Source organism: Dryobates pubescens, chromosome 15, assembly GCF_014839835.1.
Source record: "Dryobates pubescens isolate bDryPub1 chromosome 15, bDryPub1.pri, whole genome shotgun sequence".
NCBI classification, from domain to species: domain Eukaryota; kingdom Metazoa; phylum Chordata; class Aves; order Piciformes; family Picidae; genus Dryobates; species Dryobates pubescens.
In genome coordinates this window covers 6,380,477-6,394,823 of record NC_071626.1, presented here as the reverse complement: position 1 = coordinate 6,394,823, position 14,347 = coordinate 6,380,477, and the positions used below count along the sequence as shown (strand labels likewise).

General features: G+C 43.5%; 1 protein-coding gene across 1 annotated transcript in view; it reads right to left on the bottom strand.

The window, feature by feature from the left end:
• UBN2 (ubinuclein 2) overlaps positions 1-13,652 on the bottom strand; it is a 40,607-nt gene extending 26,955 nt beyond the window's left edge. Inside the window, exons 1-3 of the mRNA XM_009902542.2 lie at positions 13,168-13,652; positions 8,542-8,634; positions 3,821-3,922 (exon numbers count right to left, since the gene is read on the bottom strand). Of these exons, the coding sequence (XP_009900844.2) occupies positions 3,821-3,922; positions 8,542-8,634; positions 13,168-13,635 (663 nt within the window). The 5' untranslated portion in view covers positions 13,636-13,652. The remainder of the gene's footprint in view (positions 1-3,820; positions 3,923-8,541; positions 8,635-13,167) is intronic.
• Positions 13,653-14,347: the final 695 nt, after the last annotated feature.

Here is a 14,347-nt window from a genome sequence, read left to right as displayed (position 1 = left end):
AAATTGATCTACTTAAGAAGAACAGTTGGTCCCAGGTCATGATCTTGCCCTTCTAGTACCACTGTTGATTTTTCAAAGGCAATTTTGTAGTCTTCAAATGTGTTAGCAAATAGCAAGAAGTTGCTACATTTATTACGGTGGTTCCTCTGCGTTCATCTACTTGACCTGGTAGAAGGTGCTAGCTGGTCTTTGTTGTGGACAGGCATGTCTCATTAACCCTGAGTAAGAAAATGACACTTTTTCACTATGCACCATGCATTACTTCAGATTCCTGTTCTATGTTGCATAGCAGAAAGCTCAGAGAGCACTGTATTCCTCTGGACCCTCTAGCTGTATAAAGCTTACACTGTCAGGAAAGTATTCAAGCAACCAAATATTCAGGTATCCCAGGAGCTGGCTGATATGCACATGTATGCTTGTGTGTGCATGCAGGAAGCAGAAATCTACAAGAACACCATTCCACAAATGATGCAGTTCTGTGCAGTTTATATTCTAGCAAAAGCTGTTCTCAGCATCAAAGCAGTAGAAGCACTGAGGAGGGGGACAGCTTTCTCCACTGAGGTCTATTAAGCTATGTAAAGATTACTATTTGCCATCAGACTAATTGCTACATAGTAGTTAAGAACAGTAGAGTAAGATGGGTTTGATTTACATCTTTCTGGAATGAAGAGTTCACAACCTGCTGACTACAGTCAAAATGCTCAACCCAGTAGACTGAAACATGAATTTACCACTTGCCTGCAACTGCATTCAGAGAGGAAATTTCATTTCCTTCAAACAGGACCAGCTAAAAATACTCCAAGGATGACAGCAAGGTAAAAAAAGTGAACAGCATGTAAACTGGATACATGCAAAGCAAACAGCAACTTCCAACTATGCGTTTATTCCTTTAAGAGGAGATACAGCTGAAGGAAGATGGGAGGTAGGAATTGACTGTGTCACTTGGAGAAAGTGTTTTGGGGTACATATTACTCTAATACTTTTCTTTAGTTTGACTTCACATCTAAGTCTACTTAATTGCTCTTCAGAAGCCCTTACTTTCCTGTGTTCAATAGTCACAAGGATCTTGATGGTGTTAATGCAGCCAGGCTGCTGAAGTCTTTACTATGCTGTAAGAAAGCACTGATTCTTTCCAGAGTAAACAAAAGCAAATCTGTAATCATCTCATGCGTGTTCTTCATTTGCACAGAAGGTAAACAATGGCAATCTAGCCTACTAGGCAGCCCAAGATTTACCTTACCTTATCAGGGTAGGTGTCAGTGCCCCTTTGAGGAGTCTGACAGGAAAAATTTCTTTGCTCAGGAAAAGCTCTCTTCTATCAGCACTTTCCAAGAACCTTCCTCCAGAAAAATCATGCCCCGTATCTGTTTGCACTCCAGCCCCATGAAAGTTCATTACCTAAAAGCCATGCCATAAGCAGATTTCTTGCACTTGACCCCGATTCCTGCCCCAAAAAAAATCAGCAATTGCTTTCCTAGATCCTTGGAGGGCCCAAATCCTCCAGTACATCTGCTATTTGTTATACATGCATCCATGATACATGTACAGAATTGCTTAATTGGAAATGCATCCAAAGGAAGAATTCCTTAATTACAAAGGCTACTCCAAACAGGCTTATGGGGTTTATTGGTTTGGTTTCTTGAATAGGATTTGATGGCATTACTTCAAAATCTGGTTTTAGAAGGAAAGTATCTCTGAAGCTATGAAATAAATCTGTTCCCCTGTGAAAGAGCTCAGTATTTCTTTCACATCTGTGACAAGAAAAAGGACTGAAATTCTAAGGAACCTTTCAATTATTATTTTCTGGGATACAGAGAAACAACAGGATGCCAATCCTGAAGCAATTCAAGAGGCAGTCATACTCATTTTTTGTGTGTTTGTGTCCAGGATATTACAGCTTTTTATATATAAGAAAGTTTATCTTCCAACAGAAAGGAAGATCCAGCTGGGCCTGTCTCTGACATTTCTGAGGGTACACAGTGATTTACTAGCTGGCCACACAGCAAATGAACAAAGCCAGACAGGTCTGTCTTTGCATCTTAAGATGAAATGAGAGGTTAACTCCTACATTTCAGGACTCTTAAGGTCTGCAATACCACCTTAGACTGCTGCTGGCACATAGCTTTTTTTCCTTTCCTTTGTATACAGAAATAAGGATAAAAGCAAAACCAGAGAGAGTCTCTCACTAGTATTTGTAATGCAGACACAAGGAATAATGATTCGTTCAGGAGAGCAATCTTTGGAGAATACACCATTCTCCCCAGTAGCTTGCACAGCAACCACATGATGCAATCATCTAGTCCTCTAACAACTGCCTTTTGTATGTTTTTGAAGGAGTCTGGCAAGAGATATCAGAAGTAAATGCTCCTGCAAATCTAATGAATCTGCTGCTGGTAACAAGAACAGCAGTGGAAAGAGGCACGGTATGAGAAGTGCTATCAGTGCACCAGTGAAATGTTCAACCCTGCTAGACTCACGTATGTCTTTGACAGAGACCTGTACTATGAGTGCTGAAAGTTACCAGAATCACATGTCAGATCTGTGATAGGTCACAATGAATCTGGAAAAACTGAGATACAACTTGTGTCTTGTATCATAAACTATAAAAACTAAGGACAGTTAACATAAGCAACAGTGAGAAATTGGATAAGCCTGTAGGCTCAAATGGTTTCTCAGCAGGAGTGCAACACCTTTGTTCTTCCTGAGCTGAAGATCAGAATCTGACCTTTGGGAAGGACTTAGGACCAAGGCTTAGGCCCCAATATTGTTACACAAGCACAACCAGAAAGTGAAGGGTAATGATACGACAGTTTAATATTGGCAACTTCAACGAAAATTTTCACCTGGACCAAGACAAAAGACAAATTAATCCAAGCTACCATAAGCAAACTTGATCAGGTGTCTTCAGACCCACTTCAGGAACTAATAATACACACAGACAAGCTCAGTTTGCTATTCCTGGTGGTTAACAGCTGAAACTCTTTCGTTCAAGAAGGTATCAGTTCTGCAGCACACCTTCTGTTTCCCCCACAGGGTTCTTACGAACAATGTTCATTGCAACATCTATATGACCGAAACCTTACAGCTCAGTGCCCACAGCAGCTCTTTACAAAGCTTAATCATTCTTCAGATCTACTATCACATAGAGGAGAATTATAGGTCTAAGCTTTTAAAACATCCACACTCTTCCAAGCTTCTTCCCCGCTGTTGTAATTTCACATATCCCTACTATGATATTTTCAAGTGCTTTCTTATGAACCTGTTATCACCTGCACCTAACTAATACCTTTTGCTTTCACCTTGAAATGTGTTTTCATTTCTGAAAACTATTCAGACAAAATAAGCTGTAATACTCTGCTGCTTAACCAAGCTGGTTTATCTCAGTTTTCAGCCCTATTCAGTGAGTGTTTAGCATAAGCATTCTATTCTTGCTGGCTTTTAAAAGCAGACTAGCTTCCTGATCTAATGCAGGAAATCTAACACCAGTAATCTACTAATAATCCAGATACCTAGTACAAGAAACTCAACAGAGGCAGTGTGATTTCAGTCCACAGTAAGTGAAAGAAACAATTTCTGAAGCTGGAAAACTACATGATACAGCATTAGTTTTCTTAATTGTTAACAGTGCATCCTGACATCTAAGTAAGACTACAAATACAATCATTCATGGGACTCCCAAAGCAGTACAGCTCTTGGGATCCATACCAGTTATACACAGGCACAAAGTATTTTCCCTTACCTTTCTTCTTTATCAAAAGAGACAATAAAAGAAAGCAGCATTGTCTTGTTTCTTCTTGCTGCATCGATGAGGCTTACTTACCGCTTCAGAATTATCAATGAAAGGGTCTGTTTCATCATAACCATAGCCTATATCAATCAGATCCTGCAGGCGATCCTTCCGATGCTTGTGGGGCTTTCCACCCTGAAAAGCAAGCAAGCCTTGCATTATTTGGGAAATGGGGAAGCAATGTACTAAAGCCTGCAAAGCATAAGGCATTGGAGGGATGATCAGCCAGAAATTAGCAGCTGTGATTTCTTGGATGCTTCCCTGGAAGATTGTCTAGATAACTTATAATACCCGTCATACAGGATTGAGCTCAGGCAAACATGCTCTACTATAGCCTCACTAGAATCATCCCCAAAAGGTACTCACTGGCCACCCAGTTTCTGCATGACTGAGATCTTCCTAACAATTCCTGTTTGGGGAGATTTCACCATGCCATGCTTTTACAACATCATGGTAAGACTGCTAGTGATAGAAGGACTAGAAAGTGTCGAGTTGTGCAATATGTGACAGAATCCTTACAAAGAAAAGTGCTGGGAGCCTGGCATTCAGTAGAGATAGATTGCTTCTCTACAGAAAAGTGAAGCCTGAGTTAAAGCAGAAAAATATTGATCTGGTACTTGTGGATGTGGTGTCTCTGGGTTTAAGGAGTGACAGCACTCATGTAACAACTGAAGATAAAATATATTAAGAAAACACTGCTTAGAAATGCAAAAGCCATCACCTCAGTCACTCAGATGGGAAAAGATCTGCAATACTGCTCATTCCCAAAACATGCAGTACTTTTTCTCTTTTTAAAAGGAAGTTTTGAGGAGAAAAAAAATCTTAGAAAAACAAAAGGAGCACTTAAGAATTCTGTTTAAACTCCAGTTGAAAAGCGTACACAATTCTCACGATTCTGACTGAGGCACCAGCAAGCCGTCTGAAGAATGCTAAACTATACTCTGCCTCTCCTCATCTCACTGATCTATAATGCAATCCACCTCTGTACCACATCTCTTCCTAAGCCCAAGTATTCAGGGAAGTCTTTTCCCAGGAGCTCCTTCAACCCTTCTGCCCTAAAAGATAAACAGTCACGATACTAGAGCCAATGAAGATATCTAGTTTCTGCAAATGGTTCTCATGTAAGTATCCAGAAAACTCAAATAGGAGTTCAGTAAGTTAACTGTGGCATGTAACCTAAGGCTTAAACAACCTTTGCCCAACAGGACTAGGAGAGAGGCAAATACAATGTCAGTTTCTGAAGAATTCTGCAAGGGCCACCACAGTCTATAACCCAGTAAACCTGATCACTGTATTGGGCAAATGAATAGAAGTTATAAAGAACTAACAGGCACAAGAATACACATTCCAGAGCAGGAAAATTTTGGTAGAAGCATGCTTTAAAAAAGAACTTTAAAGACCAGAAACTATCATGGAATAAGAGGAAAATCTACTCATACTAATGTTTGGCTTATGGCTAAAAAAAAAGTAGAAACAAGTATTTCATTTTGGCAAAGAAAGCCATCAGTGAAATCACCAAGCCATGGACACTCATTCATCTTTAGAAGCAACAGAGAGGGGGGCCAGGGGGTGGGGGAAAGGTGGGGACAAATTACTGAAGATAGTACATAAAAAAAAGCAGCCAACTGGAGAATCACTGGAAGGCCTCAGAGCTATACTGAGCCATAAACTGAATTCCCTATCAATAAAGGCAAGGCAATCCACAAAAAGGAAGTATAAGCCAGACGAGAAAAATCTAGCACGCTCCCAAAATCTGTTGGGCTGCTGAAGGAGCCCTGAGCTGTTACACACAGCTCTATGACATTTGCTCAACAACCAAGAGTGGTCAAAAAGAAGATAATTGGGACTCATGAAAAAAAGAACAGAGGATGCAACAAGAAGTCACCATTATATCACTTACAAATCAGGGCATCCTACCATTAATATCCTTTCACTGGAAATTAGAGCAAAAAAGAGAACAGTAAGCCTACAAGGATGTTTAAAGGTAAAAAGCAGTGCAGCCATACAGTAATGGAGTGTTAAAACACTTCAGCCATAATCACCATAATCCACGTAGCATGCAGATAACCAGGAAATATTTCACAGTTCCTTACAGGACAGGAATTATGGAGCACCAAGTGAACTCATCAGCTTTAAACACAAGTAAGCTTTCATGCAACACAATTGTCAGGTACTCAGTGCCAAGGAACACAAATTCATTGAACTCAAAATGATCTAGCAATCTTATGGCAGAAAGGTGTATGAAGGGTAGTTAAACACCACAGCCTTTGGCTCTGGAAGAAATTAAGCTACAGATTGCTAGACAGTCACAGTGCAGTAGTATCAATGCACACTTTGTCATACTTTGGGGAATAAACTCATGTTAGAGTACTGTGCCATTAGATGGACCTCTGTCTTGGTCCAATAAAAATTCCCATGGACAATATCAGCCAAGATTCAATATTATGTTTTTACAGTGTTTGATTAAAAGAATGAACACAGGAACCATTCAGAACAGATTTTTATGCTAGTGTTTAAAACAGGCTTCAATTACAAAGAGGCTCTGAATAATCAAGTGAACAAATGGTACATTACCTTTAGGCAGACCATTTTACAAAAATCCATTTATTTATAGGCTTCTTAGTATCTGCAGGATATATTCCATACTGTACTGATCTGATGGCAAGAATTTATCTGAGAAGTCTTCAAGGAAGACTGTTCTTCATGCATCAGATTTTCCAGAAGTACTGTCACATGCTGTGACTAAAAACCCTGACTCCATTTTAAATGGTTATAGACAAGTAATAGCTAATTAATTTGAGAAGGATATAGTAATTCCTGCAAATCTGACAGACCCCTTTGGCATATCACCAGTGATCATTTTTACACTAAGATGCTGTTAGAGAATGGGTATCCACTTCATGAGATTCCTTGTTCTAGTTTAAATTAGGGAGTGAATGTCTCATCACAGGAATCAGAAGATGGCCAGATGCTGTCAGAACGTGAGCAATTGTGCTGGGTCAGTGTACAGAGATGCAATTCCTCTGAGCTTGGATAGCAAGTAGAGATTGATAGTTCTTGTACTGGAAGAGAAAAAGGACTGGGAGCATCTAACACAAGAATTATTAACCCCTCACCATCCTCCATGCTTAGTGGCCCCAACCTAATAATTTGGGTTTTATACAGAAGACATTTCCCTTCTGGGAATTTCAGAGAGCTGAGGGCATAAGGTACTGCAGATAATGAGAAAGGCAAGAAATCAAAAGTGCAAAGAGTAATCAAGATACAAGCGCACCACAAATCTGAACTGTTGTGAAAGGCTAGGTTTTGCTCCCACCTGCTAACAATTAAAAGTATCTGACAGTTTTTAATCACTGAGCAAGGAACTCTAGATCTCCTAAGTCTTAATAACATGCTTTGTCCATAAGTGTGCATGTTTACCTTTAATGTGTCCATAAATGAACCAGACTGTTTCCACCACCACTCCCTCCCATATTGTTTTGCATGCTTTAAACAAGACTTTCATCTGCTGTAGTTAAACATCTCCTCTCAGGACTTCATAAAATCCTTAACTTGTATTGTGAAAATGAGGTTTTTAGAAGAGTACAGTTGAAACACTTCATGTTCAAAACTTAATTTATCATTCAAATGAAAAGCAAACTGTTCTGAAACCACCTCCTCAACTGACTGGGTATACTGGGCTCCATCAACCCCTCCAAAAGATGAATCACAGAATCAATAAGGTTGGAAAAGACCTGAAAGATCATCAAGTCCAACTTGCCACCCAAGATCTCATGACTACTAAACCATGGCACCTAGTGCCAAATTCTTCTCTTCAGTTTAAAGGTTTCTTTCGTTATGAACAGCTAACATGCCCTGAAACAATAATGACTTCTACAGAATGCATAGACTACATGCTCAGAGAAATCTGCCTTTGCCAGAGGAAAAAAAAAAAGCCTCTAAATAAATGAGACAATAAAGATGTTACTATGTATATTAATAGCAGAGATACACAAATGACTGCTTGTTTCCCCTTATTACTGAGGTGCTCTATTAGTAATCCAGAGTATCAACATGCCTAAGCATGATAATGAGTTTTGATTGCCAGCTCAGAATTAATCACCCAACCCTACCCATATGAATTCTTAAAGACCTGTTTGGGTGTGGTTTTAATCAACATTTTCTGATTTCCACCTTCATTTTTTAGTGAAAGCCTCTTGATGTTACTACCTAGTGTTGTTTAAGTCATTTATATTACACTTTCAGGAGTCAGCGGAGTATCTTTAGGCAGCTGGCAGCTGCAAGGTAAACTCATCAAGGAATGACTTATTATTCAACAATAACTTCCTAAGGAAGCATTACAAACTAGTCAGAAATTCATCAGGATCCATCAGTATTTAGCCCAAACAGAAGACCAGTTCAATAGCACACAACTGCTTTACATGAAAACTCTTTCCTCTGGCACAGTATTTGTCATGAATATCGACCTGCATCTATTACTCATTTATATTTCTATGACAAGCTTTTCCAGGAATAGCTTCACAAGCTGAAACATCCTATAGACAAATCTCTTCAGCAGACTTGTCTAATAAGCTTGTAGCAGCTTCAAGCTACTTAAGTATAATGAGACAGTCGGCTCCAAAATGTACAGAAGTCATTTTACACTACATTAGTAACCCTATTAAGGAAGAAACCCCTGATGTTAACATCTCAGCAGCATCATAAGTTATCACTCTTAAACATCAGGATGTTTTAACACCGGTACAGTAACTCACATATTTTGCCTCGAACTTCTTGGCCAGCATTTCTACTTCATGCCTCTCACGCTGCTCATCATTAAATGGATCCTCTGAGTGAACTGATTTCTTCTGGAAAACAGAAGTTGGATATTCATTGTACAAGGAAATGCAGAGTACAGCCCATGAAATCCCACTGAATGTCAACACACAGCGCTCTGACGACTTAGCAGTCAGAATTCAGAGTCAAAATTACTGCCTAAAAATTAGTTTGACCCGTTCAATTATCACAGTTTCTTTCTTTTTTTCTAATGAGAAGACAACCAGAAAAGAAAGACTCAAATTTTCCCAAGCATTCCATTACAACTTCAACTGAAAGTGCAAGCATAAAAGAGCACTGTGCCTATTTAAGGTTCGACAAGAAAGACTTCTCTCCAAGTGCAACTCCTTTTCACTTCTGCTCCACTGGTGCCTTTTACTGGTGCTGTGATCCTTCCAGATACAATACACAAGATGTACCTGGTATGCTAATCAGCAGGGAAGCAGCCAGAAAACTAAAAAGCTCAGCAAGTTACAATTGTAACTAATGTGACTCCTTTTAACTCTTGTACTGTTATTTTTCCTTTCCTCCAGGTAATTTCAGTAATTACAGAGGCAATTTTGTAGAACTCACGCTATGGCAACCACAAGGACAATAAAGATTATTCCAGCTGTACAAATAAGCAGGAAGTATCCCCTTCATGGTTGTTTTTTTTTTTTTAAGTGGGTTGTGTTTTTGAGTTTGGGTTGGTTTTGTTTCTTTTTTTTTGTTGAGGTTGGGGTTTTTTTGGGGGGTGGGTTGTTTGTTGTCGTTGTTGTTTTGGGGTTTTTTGAGAAAGAGGCTTTCACTGACACACAATGAACAGTAATCCAGGGTACACACTGTGCTTGTACAGGGGGAAATAAGGTATGGCAGAAAACTAAGGTTACCTCTTCAAATTACAGGTCATGTAAAATATACTTGTTGGTGGTGTTTGGAGGGGGATTAAGATGCTAAAGTACAGTGGAATTGGGGTCCATTTTACAGAACTTTTAAGGCTGGTAGCTAACTTTACAGCACACAGATCACCCAATGAATAAATGAAGGCTTATGGTAAAACAGAACCAAAAGCAACACTACGTTCAGAAAAGCAAAAGCCTTCCTCTGCAGTACAGAAAGCCAATATATTGACTACATGTTGACTAAATACTGACAAACCAGCTCAATAATATCAAGACCAATGCAATGAGAAAGGCAAGCTGAGCAAAATGGCAAACAGCATTGCATTACCTTACATTCTCTGAAGTGAATACTTGGAGAAAAATCAGAGGTTCAGCTTGAAAAAATGTTTTAAGTTACACACATTTTCTGCAGGCAAAATTAAACACAAAATACTGTCTACTCTACTTTTAGCTGGGAAAATCTATTCCACATCATCTGTTAGGCAAATGGAGGTTTTTTTGACTGTGAATGTGAACAGGCCAGGGTAAAGCAAAATTTAGTGCTTCAGTGTTAACTTGTCTCTCTCCACCAACCTCTTGAACCTGTAGGTGACCATCACTTTCATTAGTTAAGCACCACTGCAACATCAAATTCAAACAGGTTTTAGTTTGGGTGTTTTCTGAGGGCTCCAGACAGCTCACAGACTTGGCAGTTACTACTGCAATTACTATTTCAGCACCTTTACAGCCTGCTTGACAGAAGCCATCTTGGGCTTCTGACTTACCTGCTTTGAGTTAAGCTTTATGCACCAAGCTTCAATTACATCAATAGAAAAGGGAGTGTTATTCTCACTTCAGCCAGTTTAAGAGGCAAACCACACTTCAACCACACTTAACTTACTACTTGCATTTGAAAACTTTACATAAATCCTGCTAAAACATGAACTCTACCACCAATCTATCAAGGATGTTCTCTGTATCAAGGCAAGCAAGCAGGACAAAGACAGCATGGGTTTCTAACAAACATCTCCAGTAGCTTCTGATTCAAGCTAGGAACTCAAATTTGGAATAGTGAAAAATGAAGTTGCATTCACCTTGTCAGGTAAGCTTTGGCAATCTCCTCTATTCCATTAAGAGACATATTAAAGCAACATTTTAAGTTAATCCTGTGCAACAGTCCTTGCCCTGTCAGAATAGCCTGCCCCTGGAGAACCTTTCTTGATTGCTCCAGTTCTAAACAACGTTACAAGATAGAAAGACAAGCTCCTAGTTTTGTGATGTTGAATATTAAGTGGAATAGTTAAGGAAACTGAGCAACTTCTTACAAGGGATGGATAAAGAGCAAGTTTCAGAAAACCCAATCAATCTTCACCCTACAGTTTGCATAGCTAAGTTTATATGAACTGCTCATTTGAAACTGAATCATTATCAAACCAACAAAGTTGGAAAGCTAAAAATCCACTTAAAACCACAGTATTACCTGCCAACCAGTTACTACCCACTGGGAAACAGCAAATCTCAGATTCTGCAGGAAAGTGGTAGAGTGCAGAGGTTTCTTGGTCAAGCTTCCTTTAACAAGGCAGTTTTCTCTTCTGCATGAACTGGTACAAGTCACCCTAGCTATTCTAATCCACAAGCAAGAACACTTTTCCTTTCACTTTTTTTCCCTATTTTAGAACTTCAAATAGGTTCTACACTGCAGTAAAAGACAGTCTTCTGTCATCCTGCTCCTCCTAGCACTTTGCAGAACAAAATCTCCTCTTGTTTGCTTTACCTCCAAAGAAACAAGCATGCGCTGATTTTACTGCTGGATAAAATGTAGCACCCCTCTTATGTTGATCAATAAAACACTAAGTTCTCCCTACCACATCAGAGTAGCTTTTCCAGCTTCTACCACACAGCAGGCAAGAAGTTAAACTGACAGGCCAAGCACACTTCTGTTTTTAAACAAGAAGGAAAAGTGCAGAATCACTTTAAGAGGATCACAATTTATGACACACTTTCACATAATCATCTGACTGCTCCACACAGTCAGCAACAGACAGGCCATTTCACTCTGCATTCTACAGGGAGATGAAAAAACACAATTTCTTGCAAAACATTTCTATCATTTCTTTACCTTAAAAGCCATCTCCGATTCCAGTTGTACCAAAAGTTCCCTAAATCCCTGCTCCTCCTGAGAAGACATGGAATTGCCATCAGAGCTACATAAATTAATGTTACCCCCACTATGCAATGAGCAGATAACCAATCTACAGAAGAAGGCAGTTATGGAACTAGGAACTGCCACAGGGAAAACCAAATAAAAATCAACCTCCACATGTTGAACTACTTTTAAACACCTTCATACAAGAGCTGCTCAGAAAGGCAGCACTTCAGAGCAGCATACTTATGCCACACCAACACAGAGAAGTCATAACTGGCACTGTTTGCCCACAACAGCTGTAGGGCAGGATGAACAGAGAGAACCCTTTAACTTGCATTATAAGCTCTCAGAGGGATTAAAACCAGAGTCACTGATTTTTCTGCCTCCCACATTTGGACACAACCAGTGTGTACATCTCTCCTACAGAGCCAAAAGTGAGCAAGCTGCTAAGTTTAGTTGTGGCATCATGACTGCCTAGAAACACTTTAATTCACAAAAGGAAAGCTTTAAACATTCTCAAGTTTGTGCTGGATGTAAAAATCCAATGGCAGTATCAATACTTCATCGCTGAGGTTTGTTTTTATCACCACAGCTATCACATCCTTCTCAGTAGGAGTCATGTCCTTGTCCCCTGCTCTTTTCACTAAGTCTTCTCTAAAATTGTCTGAGTACTATACCTGAAAGAAAGCACAACTATTTAAAGTGTAACTTAATTTCCTCAACTGCGAATGGGTGGCTTAAGTGTCACCAGCTTTAAGAACATGCATTTCTCCTTCCTACTTGAATGGTGGGTACTGTTGGTTAGCTGCTTGCCTCTTAAAGTTGTCTTCACAAGCTTTGCTCCTTAGAAACCCAAGCAGTTCAAGTACTGAATATTTCCCAGTTGGGAGGCACAGAAAACGAGAAAGCACTTCCTGAAGTTCTTAACAGTTACAGGTGAAGTTAAAGTTTCAAGCACATTAACTCTCATTCATCCCAGCTCTCCAAAAACTGCAGAAACTCATGTCCCAAGTCTGCTAATGGCCACTTCACTGCTTCTCAAAGCCTGAAGCAGAGCCACGGTAACAACTCTGCATTTCCCTGCACAGAGGCTACAGACAATTCGGAAAACAGACCAGCATGGCTATAGTTTCGTTCAGCTGCAGCAAAAAGCTTCCACGAAGAGAGAATGCAACTCTACACCTCCTCGGGAAAGCAAAGCGGGGCACAAAACACTGGCGTTCTCCTACCATTACTCCCAGCAAATGCCAGGAGACACCGGAAAAGCCACCCCGGAGCCCCCGGTCGGCTCAGGGACAAGTGCGACGCCTCCCCTTCCCCCATGGCCACAGACGCAGCCTCAGCTCCAGGAGTCGTCCAAAGTGACGGTGAGGCCACCGGACTTCCCTCTAAGGGCGCCGCCCCCCCGGGCTAGGACCACCTCCGAGCAGCACGGGGAGACTGATAACGTTATCGGCAAAGCCGAGGACGTGGTCAGCTGCCCGCCAGCAGGCGGAGAAAGCGCGTCGGGGCCCGGCCAGGCGGCAGGGGAGGGGAAATGGAAAGGGGAGGTCCCGTACCCGCGAGTCCCCGCACAGCAGCAGCTCCGGGTAGCTGAACTCCACGCAGCCCTCCTCGGTGGGGTCCTTCAGCACCACCTCCAGGCGGACCGTCTGGCGGAGCGGGAGCGCCTCCTGCGGCGGCGGCGGCTCCTGCCGGCTGCTCTGGCGCGGCGGCGGCGGTAGCTGCGGCGGCGGCGGCAGCGGCGGCGGCTCGGGCCGTGGGGGCTCTCGCTGCGGCTGCTGCTCGGGCCGGCCGGTCTCGCGGGGCGGCTCCAGGCGGGCGGCGCTCTCGCGGGGCGGCGACGGCTCTGGCCGGGAGAGCTCGTGCGGCGCCGGCTCCGGCGGCACCAACAGCGGCGCCTCGCGGCCCGCCGGCGGCGGCTCCGGCCCTTGGCCCCCCGGCTCCCGCTCCAGCGCTGGGCTCTCGCCCTCGCGGCGCCTCACGGGTGACAGGCTTATGAACGGCACCCGGCGCGGCTCCGCCATCCTCCGCCGCCCCCCCCCACCCCCCGCCCGCCCGCCGTTCAGCCGGCCCCCCGCCTCACGCGCTCGGTGACACCGCTCTCCGCGCTCCCTCCCACCGGCTCCTCCTCCTCCCTCTCTCCTCCCCCCTCCGCCGCCCGGTTGGAGCTGCCCCCTACGTTCTCCTCGTCGCCTCCACCCCCGCCATCTTGGCGCCCCCCCACATAAATAGAAGCAGGCCCGCAGGCCGCGCAAGCGCACGGCTACGGCCGGCGCACCGCCCCGCGTCGCTGTTGTTATTGCTCAGCTTCCCCCCGACGTCAGCGCGGCCGCCGGCGCCCGCCCCCAGTTGCCTTGGCGATGTGCACGCTGCCTGCCGTCGGCTCCTTAAAGGGCCCGCGACGCGCCGGGCCGGCAGCCGCTCGCCCGCTCGTACACCGCTGTGGGACAATGGCGACCGCCGCCGCCTCTCCAGCCCAGCCCCTGCACCTCGCGGCTGCTCGCGGACGGCCTTTGGCGCGGTTTCAGCGGGATCCCCTCTCCTGTGAGGCGCGGCGCGGCCCCGCCGAGGCGGGAGCGGAGGAAGGGGCAGTCCCAGTCTGGGCTGCTTCGTACTGACGGGGGGGGGGGGGGGGGGGGGGGGGGGGGGGGCAGGAACCGCCGGCAGGACCGGAGCTGCCCCCGCGCTGCCGGCAGCGGGTGTTGATGGGGCTGTGCGGCACTCGTCCGCCCGGGG